The sequence below is a fragment of the Thamnophis elegans genome, chromosome Z (assembly GCF_009769535.1).
Source record: "Thamnophis elegans isolate rThaEle1 chromosome Z, rThaEle1.pri, whole genome shotgun sequence".
NCBI lineage: Eukaryota > Metazoa > Chordata > Lepidosauria > Squamata > Colubridae > Thamnophis > Thamnophis elegans.
The window spans coordinates 135245627-135273148 of NC_045558.1; the positions used below are offsets into that span (position 1 = coordinate 135245627).

The window sequence follows — 27522 nt, forward strand, 5'->3', positions numbered from 1 at the left end:
ATCCAGAGGACATACTGTAAGATTAATGATGTAAGAGTGGTTATGGAAAAATAAAAATAAATTAAAAATAAGAGTATTGGAAGACTGCTATCATGTCACCCTGGTCCTTCTTTTCACTAGACTAGTCATGCCCAATTCCTCCAACCGTTCATTGTATGTTTTCGCCTCCAATCCCCTAAATTTCCACTAAATGTGATTTACATCTCCATCCTGCAGAGAACAAGACAGTAAGTTATCAACCAGCTTTAATGTTCCCAAATGCTCAAATGATTCTGCACATTGAATTTTCAAGATATAATTTTCCTTCTGAAAAATTGACCTGTTGCTCCACATATTTCTGAGGGATTAAAATAAATACACCATAACTGATGTTGGCGATTTTCAGTCATATCTACAATGAAGGATGAAGGCACTCTAAGGTCAAAGCGTGTCTCTCTCTTTTTCCTGAGGCCTATGTAAATTCTGTGACAGCTTCCTGTTCAAAGGAACCATAACTTCCTGCTCTCCTGCTGCACTCAAAAGCTCGAAGGTTGAGTGTTGAGTGAATGCTTTCCCAACAGTAAGAATCCACCAACTTTTTGAACAAGCAATAATGGCATTCTGGTGAACTCATGTCCTTGTTAGTTGTCCTCAGAGGTATTATTTTCCCCTCCAAACAGAAAGGTTATTCCTCAGTTTCTTGTGTTTATCCGCAGAAGGTCTTATTAAATAATCTTTCTTTCTAGGTATCCAGTCTGAGATTCAGTTGGTGGAGTCTGGAGGGGATGTGAGAAGACCTGGAGAGTCCCTCCGTCTCTCCTGCCAAGCTTCTGGAATCACAGTTAGTGGCATTGGATGAATTGGGTGAGGCAGGCTCCAGGAAAAGGACTGGAATGGGTGGCAATACATGGTCTTCTTATTTACTACTCTGACAAAGTCAAGGGACGCTTCACCATCTCCAGGGATGATGCCAAAAACCAGTATATCTGCAAATGAACAGCCTCAAACTAGAGGACACGGCTGTCTATTACTGTGCGGAGAACACAGTGATAGGAAGTAAATGTGAAGCCAAGCAAAATGCTCACCCAGCAGTTCTGCATTTTTTTAATGTAATGAACACCACATTTGAATCAATCCAGGTTGATATTTCCTGAGTCCTGATCCTCTCCCTCTCATTCCACCCTCATGTGTCTTAGCCCTTAACCTTAGTAATGTTATCATAAATTTTTCTTAAGTGCTTGTGTAAACTTTTTTCATTCGCCCCCAGTGTATCCAGATGTGTATTGGTTTTCAAACAAGGGAAATATGCATGTAGGATGGTAGGAATAGAAAGGATCTGATCCATCAATGTACAGAATTGTGTTTCACTGATAGCAGCTTTGTCAGGGATGAACTACACATTACACCCAAGAATATAAGTAACTGCTACCGTATATTCCCGGAAAGAAGACAGGGTCTTATTTTTTTTTGACTTCCGTAATAAGCACTTGGCCTTATTTTCAGGGAGATCTTATTATTTTTGAGGTGCAGGAAAGAGTGAGTGTGTCCAGGGGTAGGCTCCTGCCAGCATTACTACTGGTTCGGTGCACACACAAAAATTGCTCCATGGACGTACATATCTCTACCTTAAAAGGTATGTGCATGCACATATTAGAAAAGGAAAAAAATAACATTTATTTCAAAGAAGATTGTTCTGCGCATGTGCAGAACAGAAAATCAAGATGGCAGTGCGGAGGATAGAACCAGTTCAGGAGCATGTCCAGCCGAGTTACTACCTACTCGTCTGAACCAGTAGAAACCCACCTGGCGTGGTCACATCATGGCTGCTGCTACTGTGCTGCAATATTTTCGGGGTGGGCTTATTTTGTGGGGGAGGTCTTATTTTCAGGGAAACAGGGTAGTTCTAAGGAAGGAAGTGCTAATAATGGATTGTTTTTTATTATCTTGAGGTGAGACTATTGAGCTCTTTCTATTAGACTGAAGCTCTGGAGAACTCCTGGAGATCAGGAACGTTATCCCAAGCCCTATTTTCTTACCTATATAATGAAGGTCTCTTCAGACCCTGTGCCTGATGGGTCACTTCTACCTTCTACAGTGTTCCAATCTCTCAGGGGCTGCCACAAAGAAGAGGGAGTCAAACTATTCTCCAAAGCCCCTGAGTATAGAACAAGAAGCAATGGTGGAAACTAATCAAGGAGAGAAGCAACTTAGAACTGAGGAGAAATTTCCTGACAGTTAGAACAATTAATCAGTGGAACAACTTGACTCCAGAAGTTGTGAATGCTCCAACAATGGAAGTTTTTTAGAAAAGTTTGGACAGCCATTTGTCTGCAGTAGTGTAGGTTTCCTGCCTAAGCAGGGGGTTGGACTAGAAGACCTCCACAGTCCCTTCCAACTCTTTTATTCTATTCTATTCTATTCTATTCATTCTATTCTATTCTATTCTTTCTATTCTTCTATTCTTCTCCACTTAACACAAATGAAAGTGAGGTTTCTTCTGTTAGCCTGATGATTTCCGCTGCTGTTTCTGAATTATCACACAATAGGTCTCTGGAGACCTGCCTTCCCCAAGAGACTTCCTCATAATCCCTTTTATAGCTCTGAGTTAAAATTGTTTCCCTTTCTTCCTTTTTCATTTTCTGGCCAAGCTTGAGATGTTTGAAACCGTTCCTCTCTCTTGTTTCACCGCCTGCACTCTTTGATCATTCATAACTATGGATGGAGATGACAGAAATGCAAATTCTCTTTCACAGGTGGCATCTACCTCCAACAAGAATAGCAAGAATGTTCAAGAGCAAATCGGAAAAGTGTTGGAAATGTCATCAGACACCGGGTTCATACTACCATATGTGGTGGACTTGCACAGAAGCTAAAAAATATTGGACTAAAATCCACATGTGGTTGGAGAAAATGATACAAACACACAGACTTTAAACCAGATAATTTTTTTTATTGGGAATTATACCGGAAATATATAATAGAGATCTGAAATATTTGATTGTAAATGTCTTAATGGCAGCTAGCATTGTATTTGCAAGAAATTGGAAAAATGAGAAAATACCAACGCAGGAGGAAGTTATTCGAAAATAATGGAATATGCTGAAATGAGTAAATTGACATTTGAAATGAGAGAACAAGAAGATGAACCATTTTATATCTGGGATTTGTTCTATCAGTGGTTAGAAAAAAAATGGAAATGAAAAATGTTGGATAATTTTTTACTGTAAGAATAGTAGAATAGTAAATGATATAGGTGATATTACAAAGGCATATATATATATATATATATATCTATAATATATATATATATATATATATATATTATATATATATATGCCAACATGTCTCTCTTAATAAATTGGAACTTTGAGGAATACTTTGCCTTGGATTCTGTTTAATTTTTGATGATATTTGGAATGCTGACAGATTATTTAGGAGGGGGAGGAAGAGGGAGGAGGAATAATTATCTTAAGGTGTTTGCCCAACACTTACTCCAGCCACATTTTTTGGGATCCAGTCATCAAAAGCCCCATTTATCTGTATACGATCTATCATTTTATCTTTTCATTTAATGAGTATTATTTTTTTTTTACATATCAATTCCTAAGGTTGTTTACTAAAGTAATCTTCCAGAGTCGGAGAAATTTCCTCTTTGTTTCTCAATGCCAGGTCTAAGCTTACAATCAAAGAACTTTTGGAGAACTGCTATGAAAAGCATGAAAAAAGCACTATTTAATAGAAAATAATAAAAACATATGTGAACAAATGTCTGTTCTGACCGAGGCTTCCCAAGAGCATGAAGCAAACTCCTTGTCCCGACAAAAAAAAATCCCTTTTATTAAATTACTGTGAATTCTGCTCATTGACATCCAGCAGAGTCTTTCAAGGGAGGATTATAGTCACAGACCTTATCTGGCTTGGAGAGCTGACAGGCCGATATCTGCAAAACCTGGTAAGGAATTTCGGAGAGTCATGAGCCAATTAAGCAAACTAATTGTCTCCTACAAACTCCACTCCCGTTTCGCTCTTCTTTTATTTCCTCTGGGAGGGGCCATTCATCATCCACCTGTGGCCTTACTCCCAAGTCGACCCCTCCTCTTTAGCTATTCCCTTTGTCTGGCAGCTCTGTGCACACAAACACTGGGAATAGGCTCCAGCTGTTCATCTGCCTCACTGATGTCTGACTCTGAAGGCAGCTGATAACTGTCCGATGGCCCTGGCCCCCTCTCTGCTCTGATGCAGAGCCTCATCAGAGCCTTCCCCAGACCCCAGGACTGGCCCATCTTCCTCCCCAACCTCCTCACTGTCCTAATCTGCTGCCAGCTCTGCTGGCTGCTGGTGGGCCACAACAATATCAGAAATGATATTTTTCAACAGCATCCAGGCTGCGTGAAAATCACAAATTTATTCTTCAACTTTCGTTTGCATGCCTTTTCAGCATCTTCGCTGTTATTTTGTGGTGAGGGTTGGGATAAACAAGTAAATTGAAAAAAATAATAATTTGAAACTGAATGTAATTATTTGATCATACATAAAGTCCATTGTATCTGTCCCAAAGTAGCTATCCATTGCGTATCATTTTTGCATCTGCTTTCTTCTTATGAGGTGCTCCTTGTGTTCAATTCAGGCCTCAGCACAATTATGAAACATTTGGGGAAAAATATGCATCCCAAAAGCCCAGCACTTGAGGCCAAGATGGAGAAGATCTCCACAGCTACCATATATTTCCCTTGGTGCTCAGATAGGTTGGGACAAAGGACAACCAACACTGGTGAATACCAGCATGCTGAAAGTGATGAATTTGGCTTCGTTGAAACTATCTGGCAACTTCCTAGCCAGAAAAGCAACGCTGAAACTGATGATGGACAGAAGCCCCATGTAGCCCAAGACAAGATAAAACATAGCGACGAAACCTTCCTTACACTCTGCTACTATCTCAGTGGTCAGTGTGTCCATGTCCAAATTGGGGAATGGGGAAGATATTGTTAGCCATATAGCACACATGCCAACTGGGATGGAAGAGCTGGAAAGGACAATAAAACATGTAAGCCTCTTTCCCATCCACTTTCTCATACTGGATCCTGGCTTGGTGGCCATGAAAGCTACTACCACAGTGATGGTTTTAGCTAACACACAGGAAACAGCCAGTGAGAAGATGATACCAAAGGCTGGTTGCCGAAGGAAGCAGGTCATCACCCCAGGCTTACCAATAAACAGGAAAGGTGAGAGGAAGCAGAGCAAAAGAGAGAGAAGGAGAGCGTAGGTGAGGTCCCGGTTGTTGGCTTTGACAATGGGACTATCTGTCAGCTTCTGCTTTGCTGTCGCTTCAGCTGCCATGAAACGGGGAGGGAGTGCATGGTATTTGGGAGGGGTTACTTATTGTGCTGGAGGAAAGTTCTGGAGTTCACTGACTGTTCGGACTGCACATGCGTGGGTGTTTCCTGCCTGGACTAACGGCACCGACATTCCATCTTCGTGATGCCTTTTGAAGTTATCTCACACCTGACATTTGAAAGACTTATGATTGGGCTGGGAATATGATGCCAAGGGGTGGGGAATGGGCTATTCTATATATCAACTGCTTTCGCGCCTAATTAACCAGACTTCGCTATGCATTGACTTTAACCATTTTTAATTAGTAAAAGTACATTTGATTTCTACGAATGGAGTCTCATGGTCTTTCTTTCCTAATTAATAAATGGAGAGGATCTGACAGTATCTTTGTGCAGGTGGAATATTTTAAATACCAAAATGGTGACTGAGAAGAAGAAGATGGCACTCGTGACTAGGGAGATGCCCAAAGGTTCTTCGTAAGACAAATAAACTATCATTTTGGGAAAACATTCATCTTGTTCCTGGTTTGGATACTGATCAGATGGGCATTTGAAGCAATCTTCTGTATCTGGATGCAGAAAAAAAGAGATAAAGGCTGTGTTACCACTCAGTTCTCATATCAAACTTTAAAAAAAGAGGCCTGTCACTCATGATTCCACAAGAGAAGCAAATTTTAGCAATAGCAATAGCAGCTAGATTTATATGTTTAATGTTTAATGTTTGTTTAATGTTTATTGGTCTTGTATGCTGCCCACTCCCGAAGGACTCCGGGCAGCTTGCAATAAACAAGGGAAGGGGATAAGTACACAAACAACACTTTAAAATACACAACAGTCACAGTTTCCATGGGGCTAGATATTTCGAGAGCCCCCCCGGCCTGCTGGAGCAGCCAGGACTTAACGGCTTTGCGGAAGGCCGGGAGGGTAGTAAGGGTCCGGATCTCCATGGGGAGGTCGTTCCAAAGGGCTGGAGCTGCGACAGAGAAGGCTCTCCCCCGGGGAGTCACCAGTCGACATTGGCTGGCAGATGGAATCCGGAGAAGACCTAACCTGTGAGATCTAATCGGTCTATGGGAGGTGATCGGCAGGAGGCAGTCTCTCAGGTATATACCACTTCATGGGGCTTTCAGCCCGCTCTAAGCGGTTTACAGAGTCAGCATATTGCCCCCAACAATCCGGGTCCTCATTTTACCCACCTCGGAAGGATGGAAGGCTGAGTCAACCTTGAGCCTGGTGGGATTTGAACAGCCGAACTGCTGAACTGCAGTCAGCTGAAGTAGCCTGCAGTGCTGCATTTAACCAATGCACCACCTCGGCTCGGTATATCAGTATTAGGTCATGAGCAGATGAATAATGAGTATGGTGGTAAATTTTGTTATTGCACAAGTCATTTGTACCCAATGGCACACTGTTTAATGAAAGATGGATTGTTTGTATTAAAATAAAACAAAAAAAAAGAAGAGAGAGAGAGAGAGAGAGAGAGAGGACAGAGAGACGAGACAGAGACAGAGACAGACAGAGACAGACAGAGACAGAGAGACAGAGAGACAGACAGAGAGACAGAGATGAGAGATAGATGACAAATGACACATTTGCTATGTGAATGCCAGTTGTTTTCCAGATCCAATTGGAGGTGTTAGCTATCTCCCTTAAAGAGAGTTAGTGTAGCCCTGACAGCAGAGGAGCAGAATAGGCAGCAAGCGAGAAATACTTACAGCGGAAGCTCATCATTGAGTTTCTTAGAAGGAGCGTCGTCAAAAGTATATTGGAAATATACGTTTAAGATCTGAGAAAGTATCCCACCAATCAGGAACTTCCCAGGCTGGTACCACTCATGGGGAACAAGAAAGGATACTTTGCTAGAGCACTTCTCGGTGTCTGCTTTAGCTCTCCCGTAAGACGGAAGGAGTATGAGTATTGTTAACACGAACATCTGATTCCGTATCACTCTAGACGGAGGCAGTTTCCAGCCCATCTGTATGTTGGGAGCTTTGCAAACACCAGAAAGCTACGACATCTGACAACCGACTCCACAACTGTAGCAAAGGAAAAAAAAGAGTATACTGAGGACAGCTTTGAAATAATATCCCTCAGACTTCAAGCAATGCAGAGATAAGGCAATAATTACTTAAATGAATTGGAGAAATCTACAGTGGACAACTGGATAGAACTCTGCCTTCTTCTGTGTCCTTCCCTAGCTTACAATTGTGCAAAACAAAGATTTTATAGTTCCTTGCTGATATCGCTTAGGCATTCGTGTTTTTGATGTTGTCTAGCAGTCCCTTGGGTGACGTCAACAGGGCGAACGAATGACCTCAGATAATTGCAAGCTGGATAATTAGTAATTATAGTAAGGCAAACTAAGGCCCCCTCTGCAGCAGAAAAGGGAGTAACTCTTTTTGTTTTCCTTCATGTATATTTAGAAAAAAAACACGTGGGACTTGACTTAATGATGATGCAATCAGATGAGTTTGCTCCAACAACTCAGATAACTTTCAGACCAGAAAATTTTCAAAACATTATTTATCTCACATTCCATTTTGGTTGAATAATCCCCGGGATGCCCTTTGTGTGAGTTTTTGTTGGGACAACAAAGACTGCAACACCAACATCCACACCAAATTCAAAAGGGATGAACTTGGTTACATTCAGTGGATAGAGTAACTTCTTAGGAGTGGTGCGGTGGCCTAGGAGTGGTGAGGTGGCCTCCTGATTGTGAGGTGGAGCACTCACCTCACAATCAGGAGGCTATGAGCTCAATCCTACGGAGAGGCAGATATTTCTCTCTCTCGGCACAATGAGAATATATCTGCAGAATAAATTCCACACATTGGCAACAGGAAGGGCATCTGGCCATTAAACGCTCTGCTAGCTTCATTCAGTTGCCAAGACTCCACCCCACAAGCGATTATGTGGTCGTTAAAAGGAGATGATGATGATGGATGATGATGATGATGATGATGATGATGATGATGATGTGATGATGATGATGATGATGATGATGATATAGTAACTTCTTAGCAAGGAAAGAAGAAATGAAGCTAATGATGGACACAGGATAGAGGGCTACCTGTTCTGACACCCCCATTACGCCGAGGCACTCCAAGACAAGATTACTGCTAGACAATGTATTGACAGTAAATTAAACACACCGACAAGACTTTGGCAGGAATCCAGACTTCCAAGATAAGAAATACACATGAGAGATTCTCCAGTGTTGGTATTAGTTGAATCCTGCAGTCTCCTCCCAAAGTCTCTCCTTATATACTCTCTTGGGAGGAACCTAATTACAACCACCTGGGTCCAATTATCTTCTGTATCTGCATAGTTGCTCTCTGCGTTTATCTGCCCGCCTTTGCCTGGTGTCCAGGACCAACTCCCTTTGGCTTTCACCACTGCTCCATGTCTCAGGCGCCTCCTGTTGGTCAACCTGCCTCGGGTCCCTGCTCAGATTCAGAACCCTGTCTAGGGTCCTTCACATCTTCCAGAGCCGACTCATAGGGTCCCTCGCTGTCGGAGTCTGTTTGCAACTTCACCGGCTCCTGCTGGGCCACAACAGCTACCTATATATAAAGTTCATTCAGTTTCTGGTCGTTCAAACATTCTCTTCTAAATTGGACTGCTGAAAATGTGTCAGATAACCTCACATTTGCCAGTGAATGCATATCCTCAGCACACTGAACTTTAAAGGAAGTCTGGGGAAATTATGAATTTTGAGATGATTTCAACTCATGAACATTTTGGAATTTTTTTAAAAAAAACTTGAAGAAAGAAGTTGAAAGAGAAGCAATAGAGAAACAGGTCCTTTGGTACCAGTTCTTAGATCTTGGTTTGGCTTTGGGGAAACTGATGGGATAAAATTTGTCTCCTACTGCAAGCAACTTTCCTGCCTTGCTTCTCTCCTCTGGACTCTCCCTGAAGACAGGAGTCCTATTCTTTAGCCTGGCCCAAGAAGAAGAAATGTCCAAGGTGTGGTCAACAATGATTGGAGCATTTCTTCTTCTGCACTAAGGTTTACATAGACTTTTCTACTCGAGGGTGAAGAATGGAAGACACACTTCAAACTTGGTAGATACTTGAGATAATAAGTTGAAGTTGATCTTTATGTATCATAGAGCATGGACCAGAGGTGGGTTGCTCCCGGTTCAGTCTGGCTCAGATGAACTGGTAGTGGCAGTGGCAGGAGGCTCCGCCCACCTTCCTGGATGCTTCTGCACATGCACGAGCAAACCGGTAGTAAAGAAAATGGAAAGCCACCACTGGTATAGACTCATTTCTCCATCCACTCTACATTTATTCACTAAATAAATAGGCAAGGTGTCAGCCTCTATATTGCTTGCTTGCTATTGGCTGCCACTGTAATGGGGAGAGAGAGGGTTCATGGTATTGGGAGGGGAATCATGCTGGTGGAGACATCTTGAAAGTGGGAGTGTTGTTCTCACCATTTTCTGTGCATGCTGAAGGCTCGTGTGTGGGTTTGGTCAAGGTCAACCATCTCTGCATACCAGCTGGATGAGGCCAGCTGAAGATGCACCCACCATGACACTCTTGAGGGTTGGAGACTGGACAGGGTAACTGGGCGAGAGGAATTTGGGTAAACAGTTGATATGTACAAGCCCGCGCCTCAGATCTTGCCTTACTTTCGCTGTTTTCATTTCATATCCCCGTGGAGATCTGGACACTTACTACCCTTCCGGCCTTCCGCAAAGCGGCCAAGACCTGGCTATTCCGGCAGGCCTGGAGCTGTTGAAGTTGTCCAACCCCACCATCAGTTGTGAATGTTGTGATCTTTTAATGTTGTCTTGTTTTTGTATATCCTTCCTCCCCCTTTTTTTATTGTAAGCCGCCCTGAGTCTCTTTGAGAGTGGGCGGCATAAAAATTAAATCAATCAATCAATCAACCAATCAATATCCAGTAAAAGTACCTTTTTTCTAAATCTATGGAGCTGGGAGTTTTCTTTCTTGGATGTTGAAGGAGGCACGCATGACACAAGGAAAGGCAAGACATCAAGTTCATAGGGCGGTAGCAATGTATGTAATTTGCTAGGGAGCTATATTTGGCTTTGCTAAAATCTAGAGAGCCAGAAGATGGAAGCAAAGAGACAAAGAAGATCATTTTGGCCATCAGATTTAAGCAGTTCAGATTCAATAGTCCAAATTTTAATTGACATTAAATCAGGGCAACTAGTCGATGTTGAAGATCTGAAACCACAGTCAAAGTTCTACTTGTGGACTTAGTCCTACTGATGGATTTAAGCCACCTTTCTTATAAACTGGTTTTAAGTTCCCCATGAAAATCCTATGCAAATGAAGCCACTGAGTTGTTTCTCCTTTAAATAATCACCAACTCCATAAAAGGGCATCACAGAGCCAAAGCTGTCATTGCACTAAAGGCAATGAGCTTCCCTGACTCCCCAATGGCTCTTGCCATTCTTCTTCTTTGCTTACTAGCTGCTCCTGGGTGTGAGTATCTTCTATGTAGACCTCAACAATGAGATGAACCAAAAACAAGGTTGTGTTCTAATTCCTGCTTTGTCATTTGTTTAGATGTCCACTCTTCTGTCCAACTTGTGGAATCTGGGCCAGGAATAGTGGACCCTGGAGGATTCTTCAAATTAACTGTGCAAAGTGACAGGGGACTCCATCACAAATGCACCCTGGGACGGGATCTGCCAGGCTCCAGGAAAAGGATTGGAATGGGGTGGGTGAGATATACTGGAGTGGCAGTAACTGGAGGACATCCTATGCCTCATCCCTCCAAAGCCGAACAACCTTGACCGCTGATTCCTCCCACAATGAATATTATTTGACCATGAGGTCCCTGACAGCTGCAGACACGCCACATATTACTGTGCACGAAGGACACAGTGAGAGAAAGCAAAGGAGGAAGTGTGAAAAACCTCTGGGCCTTTCTCTGATGAAACTTCTGCATTCACATGAATGGATTGGGAGAAAAATTCTTTTTTTCAGGCTGCTCTTCTTTGGAGAGAAAAAAGCTAGTCTTCCAGATCAACAAGAGTCATACTAGACTTCCGTATAGCTGCTCGTATTCAGAAAACACACAGCGTTCTATTGGCTTCTTTTTCTTTTTCTCTTTCTTTTGTTTCCGTTCCCCTAATATTTTCGAGATCCGCCACAACATTATTGTCATGGGAAAAAGAGTAAGTGCTCCGTAAGTTGCATTGATTATAAGCCCAAGGAATCTTGTGACCTTTCTCTTCTTCCCTTTCCTCCTTGGTATGTCCATGTGTGTTTGTTTCAATTGAGGACCACATGGAAATGTCATGGCAGGAATGGAAGAATGTGATCGGTCAATGTTTTAATTCTATTTCATAAATAGCAGTATGACACATTACCTCTGAGACTATGAGTATCTTCTGGTATTAATAAACAAGAGTGTGTGTATTTGTGTCTGTGTATGAATGTGTATCTCTGTGTTACACACACAGATTTCTGGCTGTTGCCCCCCCCTTTTTTCTCTCTCTCTCCCCGTCCCTCCCTCCCTCTCTCTCTCTCTCTCTCCGTATATGTTTGTATATATATACGGAGAGAGCCGAGGTGGCGCAGTGGTTAAATGCAGCACTGCAGGCTACTGCTAGATCAGCAGTTCAGCGGTTCAAATCTCACCGGCTCAGGTTGACTCAGCCTTCCATCCTTCCGAGGTGGGTAAAATGAGGACCCAGATTGTTGGGGGCAATATGCTGACTCTCTGTAAACCGCTTAGAGAGGGCTGAAAGCCCTATGAAGCGGTATATAAGTCTACTGCTATTGCTATTGCTATTGCTATATGTGTGGTAAATATATGTATACTTCATCGTTAAATGGATATATTAAATGTTCACAAAATGAATATTTATGAAGACTAGTACCAATGAATACTGTATATCTTGAGGTGGTCTTTTTAGCTCATTCCATTCTATTGAGCTCATTCCATTCATTCTGCAAAGTCTAGAGTACTTCAGATCAGAAACGTTTTCCAATCCACATTTTCATACTTATATAATGAAGGTCTCTTCAGATCCCAAGTCTGATGGCTCCCTTCTATCTCCTTTTGCATAAGGGGGCAGCAGTGTCCAACAACCTAACATTCTTCACTTAACACAAATAAAAGTGTGGTTTCAGCTTTTGGCCAGATGGTTTCTTCTTGTTCTTTCCGAATTGTCATTCAAGAGGTCCCTGGAAACCAGCCTTCTGCAAGAGAGTTTCTATAACGCCTCTCTACATTTCTATTTCTCTCTCTGTTCCTCTGCCCCTCTGTCTTTCTCTCTGTGTCTCTCTGTGTGTCTGTCTTTCTGCCTCTTTCCCTCTGTCTCTGTCTGTCTGTCTGTCTGTCTGTCTGTCTGTCTATCTATCTATCTATCTATCTATCTATCTATCTATCTATCTATCTATCTATCTATCTATCTATCTATCTATCTATCTATCTATCTATCTATCATCTATCTATTTGAATCAATATATTATTGAATCAATATATTATATTGTTTTATGCTTATGTATTTCTTGAGTTGGAGCTGTTGAACTCATTTCTTTCAATCAGTAAATTCTGGAGAACTCCTGGACATCATAATTATTCTCTCTGTGTGTCTGTGTGTCTGTCTCTTTCCCTCTGTCTCTCTCTGTGCATGTCTCTAACTATCTATCTTTCTATCTTTCTATCTTTCTATCTTTCTATCTTTCTATCTATCTATCTATCTATCTATCTATCTATCTATCTATCTATCTATCTATCTATCTATCTATCTATCATCTATCTATCTATCTATCATCTATGGAATCAATATATTATATTGTTTTATGCTTCCAAATTATCATTTAAGAGGTCCCTGGGGACCATCCTTCTGCAAGAGAGTTTCTATAATGCCTCTCTACATTCTATCTCTCTCTCTGTTCCTCTGCCCCTCTGTCTTTCTGTCTGTGTCTCTCTGTGTGTCTGTCTTTCTGCCTCTTTCCCTCTGTCTCTCTCTGTGCATGTCTCTAACTATCTATCTTTCTATCTTTCTATCTTTCTATCTTTCTATCTATCTATCTATCTATCTATCTATCTATCTATCTATCTATCTATCTATCTATCTATCATCTATGTGAATCAATATATTATATTGTTTTATGCTTACGTATTTCTTGAGTTGGAGCTGTTGAACTCATTTCTTTCAATCAGTAAATTCTGGAGAACTCCTGGGGATCCTAATTATTCTCCCAATCCCTATTTTCTTTCCTATATAATGAAAGCATATTCAGACCCTGAGCCTGATGAGCCCCTTCTATCTGCTTGGCACAAGAGGGCAGCAGTGTGTAAAACAAATGTAATTCTACTTTCAACACAAATGAAAGTATGGTTTCTTTGGTTAGCCTGATTATATCCTCTGGTGCTATTGAACCATCACTCAATAGTTCTCTGGAGTCCATCTTTCCCCAAAGTATTTCTCATAATTCTTTTTATAGGTCCGAAATAAAATTGTTTCCCTTTCTTTCTTTTTCATTTGTAGACCAAGCTTGATATGTTCGAAACAGTTCCTCTCTTTTGCTGATTGTCTGCACTCTTTGTTTATTCATAACTACAGATGGGGGTGAAAGAAAAATGAAAAAAAATATACCACAAGGAATAAACCTTGCAGTATATTGGTGAATCTTCAAGAAGAGACTGTCAATTGTAAGAAAGGGAAGGGAAGGGAAGGAAAGAAGATAGAAAAAGGGAAGGGAAGGAATCAGAGGACATTTAATAAGAGGAAGGAAAGTTAAATGTTGTTCAAGTGGTGGAAACAACAACATGCAGAAAATACTTATCAACCTTCATAATCTGTTGCTCAACTGAGGATTTTGTCTGTTTTGAATCGCTGTTCATTTTTTCTCATTGGCTAACAACTGAACTGGGAATGTTTTGTGAATGTTTTCCCATCAGTAAGAATCCTCCTTTTGAAGAAGCAGGAATGGCACTTTGGCTGAACCTCATGTCCTCAAGATATTATTTTCCCCTCCATAGAAAGGATTTATTCCTCAGGTTCTTTTGTTTGTCTGCAGGAAGTCTTATTAAACAAGCTTTTTTCTAGGTGCCCAATCTGAAGTCCAGTTGGTGGAGTCTGGAAGGGAAGTGAGAAGAGCTGGAGAGTCCCTCCTTCTCTCCTGCCAAGCCTCTGGATTGACCTTCAGCAGCTATGAGAGGGGTTGGGTGAGAGAGGCTCCTGGGAAAGGTCTGGAATGGGTGGCACATATATGGTCTTCAAATCTTACTGCTCTGACAAAGTGAAGGACCACTTCACCATCTCCAGGGACAAGGCCAAAAGCCATCTGTATCTGCAAACGAACAGACTCAAAGCAGATGACACAGCAGTCTATTACTGTGCAAGAAAAACAGTGAGAGGAAGTATATGTGATGCGAAGCAAAAACAGCCTAGTTAAAACAGCAGTTCGGAAATTTGCCTTTGGAACAATATACAAGTTTTTAAATTTGGAGTCTCTCTTCATGTCATCATTCAGCACATTCAGTCTGTAGGAATGAGCCTCTTCTTCTATTTTCATGTAAGGAGCTCCATGCTTCAATTTCATGGTCCATACAGGTTGATATTTACTTTATCTACTCATTCCTGGCTCTTTCTCTCTCATTTCACCCACATTTCTTAGCCTTTAAGTTACTAATCTACCATAAATTAAATTAAAATGAATCAGGACAAATAGTTAGGGTTGTAGGTGTGAATGCCACTGTCAAAGGAAAATTCTGGGATAGGAGGACTGATTGATTCACTTAATCTTCCTATCTTATAAACTGGTTTTAAGTTCCCCATGAAAATCCTATGCAAATTAAGCCACTGAGTTGTTTCTCCTTTAAATAATCACCAACGCTACAAAAGGGGCATCACAGAGCCAAAGCTGTCATTGCTCTAAAGGAAATGAGCTTCCCTGACTCCCCAATGGATCTTGCCATTCTTCTTCTTTGCTTAGTAGCCACTCCTGGGTGTGAGTATCTCCTACGTAGATCTGAACAATGAGATGAACCAAAAACAAGGTTGTGTTCTAATTCCTACTTTGTCATTTGTTTAGATGTCCACTCTTCTGTCCAACTTGTGGAATCTGGGCCAGGAAGAGTGAGCCCTGGAGGATCCTTCAAATTAACGTGCAAAGTGACAGGGGACTCCATCACAAATGTATGGTGGGAGTGGATCCGCCAGGCTCCAGGAAAAGGATTGGAATGGGTGGGCCAGATAGACTGGGATGACGATAACTGGAGGACATACTATGCCTCATCCCTCCAAAGCCGAATAACGCTGACAGCTGATTCCTCCCGCAATGAATACTATTTGACCATGAGGTCCCTGACAGCTGCAGACTCAGCCACATATTACTGTGCACGAGAGTCACAGTGAGAGAAAGCAAAGGAGGAAGTGTGAAAAACCTCTGGGCCTTTCTCTGATGAAAACTTTATGCATTCACTTGAATGGATTGAGATAACTTAAATTTTTTTTTCCAGGCTGCTCTTCTCTACAGAGGGGAAGAAGCTTGTCTTCCAGGTCAAGAAGAAGTCATGCTAGCCTTCAGGGTAATTGCTCGTATTCAGAAGACCCATAGCTTTCTACTGGCTTCTTCTTTCCTTTCTCTTTTTTTCATTTCCTTTCTTTTATTTGCACGCCATTTTTGGCCACAGTATCATTGTCATGGGAAAAAGAGTAAGAGGTGCAGTGCTCAATACGTTGGGTTGATTACAAGTCCTAACCGTCTTTTGATCTTCCCTGAGTCTTCCCATGCCTCCTTGGTATGTCCATGTCTGTTTTGGTTTTCCAATGAGGACCATATGGAAATGTAATGGCAGGAATGGAAGAATGTGATCCGTCAATGTTCACAATTCTATTTCATAAAGAGCAGTTTGACACATTACCTCTGAGACTATGAGTATCTTCTGGTACTTAATAAACAAGAGTGTGTGTATTTGTGTCTGTGTATGTCTGTGTATCTCTGTGTTACACACACAGATGTCTGGCTGCCCCCTCCTCTCTTTCTCTCTCTCTCTCTCCGTATATGTTTGTATATACGTCTGTAAATATGTGTATATTTCATCATTAAATGGATATATTAAATGTCCACAAAATGAATATCTATGAAGACTTATACCGATGAATACTGTGTATCTTGAGGTGGGCTTTTTAGCTCATTCCATTCTATTAAGCTCATTCCATTCATTCTGCAAACTCTAGAGAACTTCAGATCAGAAAGGTTTTCCCAATCCACATTTTCATACCTATATAATGAAGGTCTCTTCAGATCCCAAGCCTGATGGCTCCTTTCTATCTGCTTGGCACAAGGGGGCAACAATGTCCAACAACCTGACATTCTCCACTTAACACAAATAAAAGTGTGGTTTCCGCTGTTAGGCAGATGGTTTCCTCTTGTTGTTTCAAATTATCATTCAAGAGGTCCCTGGAGACCATCCTTCTGCAAGAGAGTTTCTATAATGACCCCCCTCTCACTCTGTCTTTATCTATCTATCTATCTATCTATCTATCTATCTATCTATCTATCTATCTATCTATCTATCTATCTATCTATCTATCTATCTATCTCTGAGCTCTGGGATAAAATCCTTTTCCTTTCTTTTGCAATTGCAAGCCAAGCTTGATACATTTGAAACATTTTTTCCCTTTTGGTTCACTGCCTTCCCTCTTTTTTCATTCATAACTATGGTTGATAGATGACAAAAACATGCAGGGATTTGCAGGGAACAAATCAAACAGGCATATTGGTCCATTCTTTTTTATTATTATTATTAAAGTATTTTTATTAGTAAAAGAAAAATACAACAACCAATAACTGGTAAAAGACAATACAACATCCACTGTTTCACTTACATTTGACTGTGTTTCAAGACATTCCCATAATATCAAAATCCTTATAGGCATCAAAGGTTGGGTATCTTCTCCCCTCCCTCCCTCTTTCCTTACCTTGTTTCTTCTTTCCCACTCCCCTTCCTTCCCTCCCTCCTTCTCTCCTTCCCTCCTTCCTTCCCTCCTTTCTTTTCCCTTCCTCCTTTCCTTCCCCTTCCCTTTCCTCTCTTCTCCCCCCCTCCTTCTCTCATATCTTCCCTCCCTCCTTTCCTCCTTCCCTCCTTCCATTCTCTTCTCTTGAGTTCCCTCCTTTTCTTCCCTCCTTCCCTCCTTCCTATCTACTCTCCTTCTCTCCTTCCTTCCCTCCCTCATTCCCTCCTTGCTTCCCTGGCTTCTTCCCTCTCTCCTTCCTATCCCACTTTCTTCTCTTTCTTCTCTCCTTTCTTCTTTCCACCTCTCCCTTCCCTTCTCTCCTTTCTCTTCCTCCTTTTTAACCTTCCCCCCTTCTTCTGCCTTTCCCTTTTTCCTGTTTCTCTCCTTTCTCCTCTCCATCCTGTCCTTCCTACTACCCCTCTCTCCCTCCAATCTAACCTTTGTTGCATTACATATTTTCCTCTACTGAGGACGGCCCGGTTCTCTTTCCTTTCCTTATTTAAAAAAGGCAAGCTTTACAAGAAGCAAGATGAAGCATTATTTTCATCTCCCATTGCTCATCTCGCCTTACCTAGAATAAAACTTGGTTGCTAATTCCATGCAGGTAGTTGTGGCGGATTACCTATCAGCTTTACAGGTTTTCCCGATGTCGTGGTCTAGCAGAGTTGGTCAACGGTGAATCCTCACCTCTAATACTTTTCTCCCCTCACTTATCTCTCAGCCTTTGTTTGTTGTTCGTTAGGGTTGTTACTTGAATCGTGTTAAGTTAGTCAGCTATCTCCTTTTATGTTTACATCTTCACTGTCTCATCAAGCCATTTGTACAGTTTCTCCCAGACTTTGTAAAAGTCTGTATCTTCTTTATTGTTAATCCGAATCTGCTAATTCTAGGATTTTATTCATCACCATAGTGCTGGTGGGGGCATTTTCACTCTTCCAGCACTGTGCGTAAGCAATCCTTGCCGCTGTCAAAATATGGACGAGAAGGTATTGATTGATTTTACATATTTTTTGATCTGTTATCCCTAATAGGAAGGTTTCCGGGTTAAGACATAATTTCATTGACAAGATTCCGTTCAGCCATCTTAGTATTTGCTTCCAATACGTTTTGGCAACCGGACACGTCCACCACATGTGGTAGTACATGCCCAGCATTGTTTTACATTTCCAGCATTTGGCCGATGCTTTGGGGGAGATTTTTGCCAGTCTTGTCGGAGGAAGATGCCAACGGTAGAACATTTTGTATATATTTTCTTTATAGGCCGTCGATTTTGTCAATTTCAAATTCCACTCCCAAACCCTTTCCCAATCATTTAGATCTATCGTGTGGCCGATGTTTTGGGCCCAGGTTACCATGACTTCTTTTACTCTTTCTGCTTCCATTTTCGAATCAGGAAGCAGTTGTATAATTTCGAGATTACTTTCTCATCTGGTCCAATTAAAATTTTGTCCAGTTCCTGGTCCTTGTTCTGGAAGCCAAATTGTGTTAAGTCTGATCTATGTTTATTTTGAATTTGAAGGTATGGCCACCAATCAATGTTTATTCCCCTTTCGGCCAGATTTTCCCTAGAGTTTAGTCTATTTGATCATCTAGCAACTGTTGGTAAATAACAATTTTATCAAAGTTTATCAAATTTGGGTATATCAGAGCTTCCGTCGGAGATATCCATTTGGGAAGTTGGGTGTAAAATTTCCTTCTGATTTCCAGCCAGTTCTTGATTAATACCCCTCTTAAATGGTGTCTACCAAAATAATTATGGATTTTATTTCCCTCGCACCATAGGTAGTTGTGCCACCCATATTGCAGGTCATGGCCCTCTATCATTAAGATTCTTTTGTTGGCTAACATTACCCACTCTTTTGTCCACATAGTTATTGCTGCTTGATGATATGTTTTCCACTCTGGTAAGCCCATTCCCCCTTGTGCCCTTCTATCCTGAAGATGTTTATATTTTATCCTGGGCTTTTTACCATTCCATACAAATTTCGTGCCATTTTGTCTAACTCATTATAGAATTTTTCCCCTAATTGACCGGTGCTGTTTGAAATAGGTAGAGGGTTTTGGAAAAACATTCATCTTGATTACTGCGACTCTTCCCATCAATGATATTTGTAGTTTCGACCAGTTTTAAATCTTTTTGGATATTTTGTAATAGTTTATCATAATTATCTTCTTTTATGGAAGAGCATTTCGCAGTCAGCCAAATCCCTAAGTATTTAATTTTTTGGTTACCTTTATTTCCATTATTTTCTCTAGTTCTCCAATCTGATTTTGGGGAAAGTTCTTTATAATCATTTTAGTTTTTTCCTTATTAATTTTAATCGGGCCACACGCCCAAAGTTCTCAATTTCCTTCATCAAGTACGGTCCTGAGGTTAGTGGGTCTTCCACAATAAAGACCATGTCGTCCGCGAAGGCCTGTGTTTTATACTGTTCTTTTTTTATAGTCAGCCCCCTAATTTCCTGGTTTAATCTTATCCGACTTAGGAGAATTTCTAAGGACATAATGAATAGTAATGGGGGAGAGCGGACACCCTTGTCTAACACCTTTTCCAATTTGTACCCTCTCTGTTAATTCTCCATTAATTATGATGCTTGCAGATTGCTGTGAATATATAGCTTCTATGATCTTTATAAAATTATCGCCAAAACTTCATCATTTTCAATTGTGTGATTAAGAAGTTCCAATCTAAGTTATCAAAGGCTTTCTGGGCATCAACAAAAATTAAAGCTACTTGTTTCTCGGATCTTGTTTCGTAGAATTCCAAGGTATTGATTATCATTCTTGTATTGTACCGAATATGTCTTTTTGGGAGAAAGCCGTTTTTGATCCGAATGTATACTTTGGTTTAATATTATTTTTAGTCTTTCCACCAATATTGATGTAAAAATTTTATAGTCTGCGTTTAACAGAGATATAGGTCTATAATTCTGAATCTTACTACTATCCGCCTCTTCCTTTGGTATTAGGGTGATGTAGGCTTCCTCCCATGATTTTGGGACCTTACCATTCTTATATCGTGCTGAGGATGGGAATGGATGGGGAGAATCAGGAATGGAAGGGAATTGCAAGGGAATCCGAAGGGAATTGGAAAGTATGAAAAAAATGTAGTAGATGCAATGGAAAATACAGCAAACACCAAACTTGTTATCAACCACCATATCGTGCGAGACAAGCTGTGGAGTTGGGTTTTGGTGGGTTTTTTTTGGGAATGTTTAATTCTTCCCCCGATGACTGATTCCAGATCATCATGATTTGCTTCCAAGTATTTTAGGTATTTTAGGTATTTATTGGGATTTATATGCCGCCCTTTTCCCTGAGGGGACTCAGGGCGGCTTACAACCACAGGGGAGGGGAAGTGCAAGGTCAAACAAAACAATATGTGAACACAGAAAAATAATAAAACCCAACTTTCATTCAGCAATCAAACAAACACTCGGGCGGGTAATTAGGAGCCTATCCCCAGGCCTGCTGGGAGAGCCAGATCTTGAGGGCTGCGCGGAAGGTCTGGATAGTGGTGAGGGTGCGTATCTCCATGGGGAGCTCGTTCCATAGGGTCGGGGCAGCAACAGAAAAGGCTCTCCTCCGTGTGGTCGCCAGTCGGCATTGACTGGCAGATGGAATTCGGAGGAGGCCCAGTCTGTGCGATCTAATTGGTCGATTTAGGGAGGTAATCGGCAGAAGGCGGTCTCTCAAGTACCCAGATCCACTACCATGGAGTGCTTTAAAGATGGTCATCAGTATCCTGAAGCGCACCCGGAGACCAACAGGTAGCCAATGCAGCTCGCGGAGGACAGGTGTAACGTGGGCGAACCGCGGTGCGCCCACTATCACTCGCGCGGCTGCATTTTGGACTAGCTGTAGTCGCCGGATGCACTTCAGGGGCAACCCCATGTAGAGCCCATTGCAGTATTCCAGTCTAGAGATCACAAGGGCTCGAGCGACTGTTGTGAGAGCCCCCCGATCTAAATAGGGCCGCAACTGACGGACCAGGCGAACCTGGGCAAATGCCCCCCTGGTCACAGCCGACAGCTGGTGATCAAGAGTCAGCTGTGGATCCAGGAGGACTCCTAAGTTGCGGACCCTATCTGAGGGGTATAGAATTTGACCCCCCAGCCTAAGTGTTGGTATATTAGCCAAATTATTGGGGGGGAAACACAACAGCCACTCGGTCTTATCCGGATAAGTGGGCACATATTACACCAATTTTCCAGACTATGTATGCAGTGGCTTCTGATTATTGTCCCAGGGCAATTCAAGGTTATGTTTTCAACCCAAATAATTGGTGACCTTAAAGAATTCATCCAATCATTGGATTTAGCTCAACCACTTTGATGATGTCAAGAAAAAGCAACTAGTTCTCTCCTTATTTGGGTGGGGCCTGAGGCTTGCAGGCATTGAAGGACCAATTCACCATCTCCAGGGACCAGGCCAAAAGCCGTCTGTATCTGCAAATGAACAGCCTCAAACAGATGACACAGCAGTCTATTACTGTGCAAGAAAAACAGTGAGAGGAAGTATAAGTGAAGCCAAGCAAAAACAGCCTAGTTAAAACAGCAGTTCGGAAATTTGCCTTTGGAACAATATACAAGTTTTTAAATTTGGAGTCTCTCTTCATGTCATCATTCAGCACATTCAGTCTGTAGGAATGAACCTCTTCCTCTGTTTTCATGTAAGGAGCTCCATGCTTCAATTTCATGGTCCATACAGGTTGATATTTACTTTATCTACTCATTCCTGGCTCTTTCTCTCTCATTCACCCATATTTCTTAGCCTTTAAGTTAGTAATCTACCATACATTTATTTAAATTAAATCAGAACAAATAGTTGGGGTTGTAGATGCGAATACCACAGTCAAAGGGAAATTCTGGGATAGGAGGACTGATTGATTGACTTAAGCTTCCTATCTTATAAACTGATTTTAAGTTCCCCATGAAAATCCTATGCAAATGAAGCCTCTGAGTTGTTTCTCCTTTAAATAATCACCAATGCCACAAAAGGGCATCACAGAGCCAAAGCTATCATTGCTCTAAAGGAAATGAGCTTCCCTGACTCCCCAATGGCTCTTGCCATTCTTCTTCTTTGCTTAGCAGCCGCTCCTGGGTGTGAGTATCTTCCAGGTAGACATGAACAATGAGATGAACCAAAAACAAGGTTGTGTTCTCATTCCTGCTTTGTCATTTGTTTAAATGTCCACTCTTCTGTCCAACTTGTGGAATCTGGGCCAGGAATAGTGAGCCCTGGAGGATTCTTCAAATTAACGTGCAAGGTGACAGGGGACTTCATCACAAATGCATACTGGGCATGGATCCGCCAGGCTCCAGGAAAAGGATTGGAATGGGTGGCCACGATAGACTATGCTCGTAGTAAGTGGAAGACATACTATGCCTTATCCCTCCAAAGCCGAACAACCTTCACAGCCGATGCCTCCCGCAATATTTGATCATGAGGTCCTTGCATAAAATATATTTTATTCATTTTCACATTCCATTTTACAATCACTTATATACAGGGTATTTGCTATAAGAAAAAATAAAAAAAAATTAAACAAAATAAAAAAGAAAAAAAAAAACACAACTCATCATTCACAACCCCACCTGACACTTCCATCCTCCATACACCCCATCTACCCCCTCCAACTTTCCTTTCTCCCTCTAACACTCCCCTCCTACTTCCCTTTCCCCTCAAACCTTCCTTCTCCCCTTACTCCCAACACGCCCTCCTTACATTCCCCTTACTCCTTCCTTACTCTCCCTCTTCTTTCCCTCTACCTCCCTCCTTGGTGTATGCCTTTATTCAAGTGTTGTTTAATCTGATAAAAAGTAAGATAAACCAAGGGAAAAAAAATATAAAGAAAGAAAAGAGAGAAAAAAAAGAAAAAAAAAACAACCGTATAGAGTGCATTCTTGTTCTTATTGAGACTATGTTAACACCCACCCTCCCACCCCCCATAAATCCCCATCCCTAATCCTCCTGACTTCCCAGGGCCCACACCTGGCACTGCCTTCTATCTAAAGTATCTTGTGTTCGTATGGATTAAAAATAAAAGTAATATATTAAAGGAAAGAAAAACAAGAAAAAGAAAGAAAAGAAAAAAAAAGAAAAAAGAAAAAAAAAGAAAAAAAGAAAAAGAACTCTTTGTGTTAAGCTCAGCCCCCATCTTATCTATGCTTAAATAGTGTAGTCATTCTATCTATATTTTATTCTTGTCTCTTACTTCTTTGTTATTTACCCCGACCTCCTGTAGACTCTCCCGTTCCTCTTCCTTTTGTATAGACATCAATATACAATCTAGCTCAAAATAATCCCTTCTAGTAAAATTTAAGCAGCGTGGATCATTCCACATATTCAAATATTGCTTTACAAAAGAATAGTCAAACTTTCCCTTCTAATAAGATTTAAACAGCGTAGATAATCTTTCTTAACCTTATTTTCAAACAGTAATTCAAAATAATCTAACCAAACGTTCCCTTCTTAGTAAAATTTAAGCAGCGTGGATCAAGTATTACTTTACGCCAAAAAATCAGTTTACATTCTATCTTAAGATGATCCCGACCAGCTTACCCTTCTAATAGGATTTAAACAACGTAAATCATTCCGCATGCATTTTACCCTCATCCCTTGCTTGTCTGATATTTACCACTATCAAATTTATGCAAACATTAGTTTAAAATCTAGCTCAAAATAATTTTACCAAACTTTCCCTTCTAATAAGAATTAAATAGCATGGATCATTCCACATATTCAAATAATACTTTCAACAAGAATCAATTAACCTTCTGTTTTAAAAAAATAATCTCGTCCAGCTTTCCCTTCTAACAGAATTTAAACAGCATAAATCATTTTGCATCCTTTTACATATATACATTCAATATCACCCCACCAATATACGTAAATCATTCCGCATACATTTTACCCTCATCCCTTGCTTCTCTGATATTTACCACTATCAAATTTATGCAGACATTAATTTAAAATCTAACTCAAAATAATTTCACCAAGCTTTCCCTTCTAATAAAAATTAAATAGCATGGATCATTCCACATATTCAAATAATACTTTCAACAAGAATCAGTTTACCTTCTGTTTTAAAGTAATCCCTTCTAACAGAATTTAAACAACATAAATCATTCCACATTCATTTTACATATATACAATCAGTATCGCCCCACCAATAAGTTCCGCTTTTTCTACCGGAGAGAGGTCGCAAACCCCCATTCAGTCCACAACTTTGGCAAATATTTTAAAATGTCTAAATCCTCGACCTCCGCTTTTCTGCTTCTCCGAGGGAGGAAAGGCTACCCCCTCCATCTTGCAGCCATGTGGTCTGTTGCTTGCCTTCTCCTTCGGCTTGTCTCTCCTCTTTTCCAAGTGAATCAGGAAGTCCCGCCTTCAAAGTCTTGTAATAGAAATCTCGAGCCTCCGAAACAGAGTTAAGACGAAGTCTTTGATTCTCAAATGTGACCGTAATGCCGGCTGGGGCCTCCCATCTATATTGAATCTGTTGATTTCTAAGCTCTTTAGTTAAAAAAGCATAGTCTCTTCTTGCTCTCAACATCTGGAAAGGTATTTCTTTGAAGACAATCAAGTCCTGGTCATCAACTCGCAAACTATTATTATGAAACTTTTGCATAATCGCGTTTCTGGATTCTTTTGTGGAAAAATATATAATTATGTCCCTCGGGAGCTGTCGCTGTTCCGCTACCAACGAGTTCTGGCGATAGATTTTCCGAATCTGCCAATCAAAGTTAAGTCCCGGGCTACCCACCACATGGCTGAGGGCTTCAACAAAAGTCTGTTTCAAATTCTCTCGCTCCTTTTCGCGGAATCCTCTAACTCTTATTGTGAATGCCTTCTTATTAAAGTTTATCATAATGAGCTGTTCTTGAGTGTCTCTAATTTTTTGTTGTAATATTTGAATATTAGTAGTCAAATTAAAATTAGCCTCCTCCAAGCTTTCCAATTTATTCTCTATTTCAGCAGTATAATCTGACAGGGCAGACACGGCTGCAAACGTATTCGCCTTCATTTGGTCGATTTTAGACTTTAAATCATCATATAGCTCCAATACAAATTCCTTAATTTCTTGTTTAAAATCATTAAGCATTTGAAAGAAAAATTCCTGTGTTAAGAATTCTCCAGTAGAGGGCGTAGGAGACAAGGGCTGCGATTACAGTATAGATTCTTTAGATTCTTTAGGCACATTTGTAGAGAGACGCTTCAATTTTGACCTGGGTGCCATTATAAATAAACAAATAAACAGCGCTTTCGCTCCCCTCTATTTCCAAAAAATATATATATATATTTTGTTAAGGAGCAGTCTGCAGGAAGGTAAAACCGGCTAAGTACATCCCCTATCAATCACCAACGGGGAGAAATCGCCATTTTGAAGTCCGTTTAAACAAAGAAGCCTCTAAGACAAATGGTGCTGGTGTTTAAGATAGTAATAAAAGCATAAATCTCACAGGGGTGGGACCCGCCCGTATTAATCCTAGCTTCAAACAACTTTGCTTTGTCCTGGGGGGGGGGGCTCGCCCGTCTGGGGCTGCAAAAAAAGGCAGCTGAGAAGAACTGGCTGGAGATAAAAGCTCCGCTCACGCTGGATCTAATCTCTGTCCACAGCCAAAAAAAAGAGAAGGCTGTGAATTACGAATAGACCCTAGCACACAGAGCACACAGAGCTACTCCCTGCCCCTTTCTTAGCCAAAAAGGGGTGATATCTATGATCTTATTTAGATATACAGACCAGATCTCTGAGAGGAGCTCGGTTGAGCCCTCCTCGGCAACAGGCTCCGCCCCCCCCCCGATCATGAGGTCCTTGACAGCTGCAGACACAGCCACATATTCCTGTGCGCGAGAGTCACAGCGAGAGAAAGCAATGGAGGAAGTGTGAAAAACCTCTGAGCCTTTCTCTGATGAAACTTTATGCATTCACATGAATGGATTGAGAGAATTAATTCCTTCTTTCAGGTTTCTGTTCTCTGCAGAATGGAATAAACTACTATTCCAGCTCCACAAGAAGTTGTATTAGACTTCAGAGCAGTTGCTCGTATTCAGAAGGCTCACAGCTGACTCTTGGCGTCTTCTTTCTCTTCTCTTTCTTTCATTCCTTTTCTCGCCTTTGCACAGAATTTTGAAAAAAAAAAGGAGTAAGACATGCAGTGCTCTGTAAGTTGGGTTGATTGTAAGCCCTAGGAGTCTTGTGACATATTCTCTTCCCATTCCTCCTTGGTATGTCCATGTGTGTTATGGTTTTCAAATAAGGACCATATAGAAATGTGATGGCAGGAATGGAAGAATGTGGTCGATCAATGTTCAGAATTCTACTTCATAAATAGCAGTTTGACACATTACATCTGAGACTATGAGTATCTTCTGGTTCTTAATTAACAACAGTATGTGTTTGTGTCTGTGTGTGTCTATGTCCTCTCTCTCTTTCTCTCTCTTCCTCTATTCCTGTATATGTGTGTAAACACACACACACTATATATATAGAACAGGGCAACGGCATTGCCCTCCTCCATTACATCAAAGGAACCAGAGATAAAATCAGCAAAATTCTCCACAAACACAATATCAAGACAGCCTTCAACACTGACCAAAAAATAACCAACATCTTAAGAAACCCCAAAGACAATATCCAGCTAGAAAGCCAAGGAGTCTATGAAACGCCATGCAAAATCTGCCCTGCACCATACATAGGACAAGTGAACAGGAGAATAAATGCACGCATTGCAGAACACAAGAATACAGTAAGGAAAAAAAAAACTTATTTCCTTTACCAGCCCCTTAAAGCTACAGGACATGAAATTAATTTTGAAGGAAACAAATTAATCTCCAATACTGAGCACTTCAACAAGATAATAATTATGGAAGCTATCGAGATAGAGAAACACCCCCACAACATGAATAAACATGATACCTCCCACCTACCAGACATCTGGAAACCAGCCCTAGTCAACAAATGAGCCCCACCCACCAGCCATGCCATTACAACACAAAACAACAACAGACACACAGCCAGCACCAATCAGCACCAATCAGCACCAATCATGATACAACCACACAGCCAATCAATCCACTTACTGAAACAAAGCCAGCACTCCACGCACACCCACCAAGATTTATAGAAAGATGGCAGCTCCGACCACGCTTTACTCACACAAACACGAAGCCAAAAACACCATCCTGAAGTTGGCAAGTGAGACCTCGCCAAAATGTTGCCAAGACAATCTCAATTTTAC

At 41.1% G+C, this 27522-nt stretch overlaps 1 protein-coding gene across 1 annotated transcript; it reads left to right on the forward strand.

Moving 5' to 3' along the window:
• Nucleotides 1-971: 971 nt before the first annotated feature.
• LOC116521926 lies at nt 972-15673 on the forward strand. The gene is given in 6 exon segments (XM_032236555.1): nt 972-1035; nt 4607-4921; nt 14363-14530; nt 14533-14666; nt 15161-15266; nt 15351-15673. Coding segments are annotated over 6 exon segments (1110 nt in total).
• Nucleotides 15674-27522: the final 11849 nt, after the last annotated feature.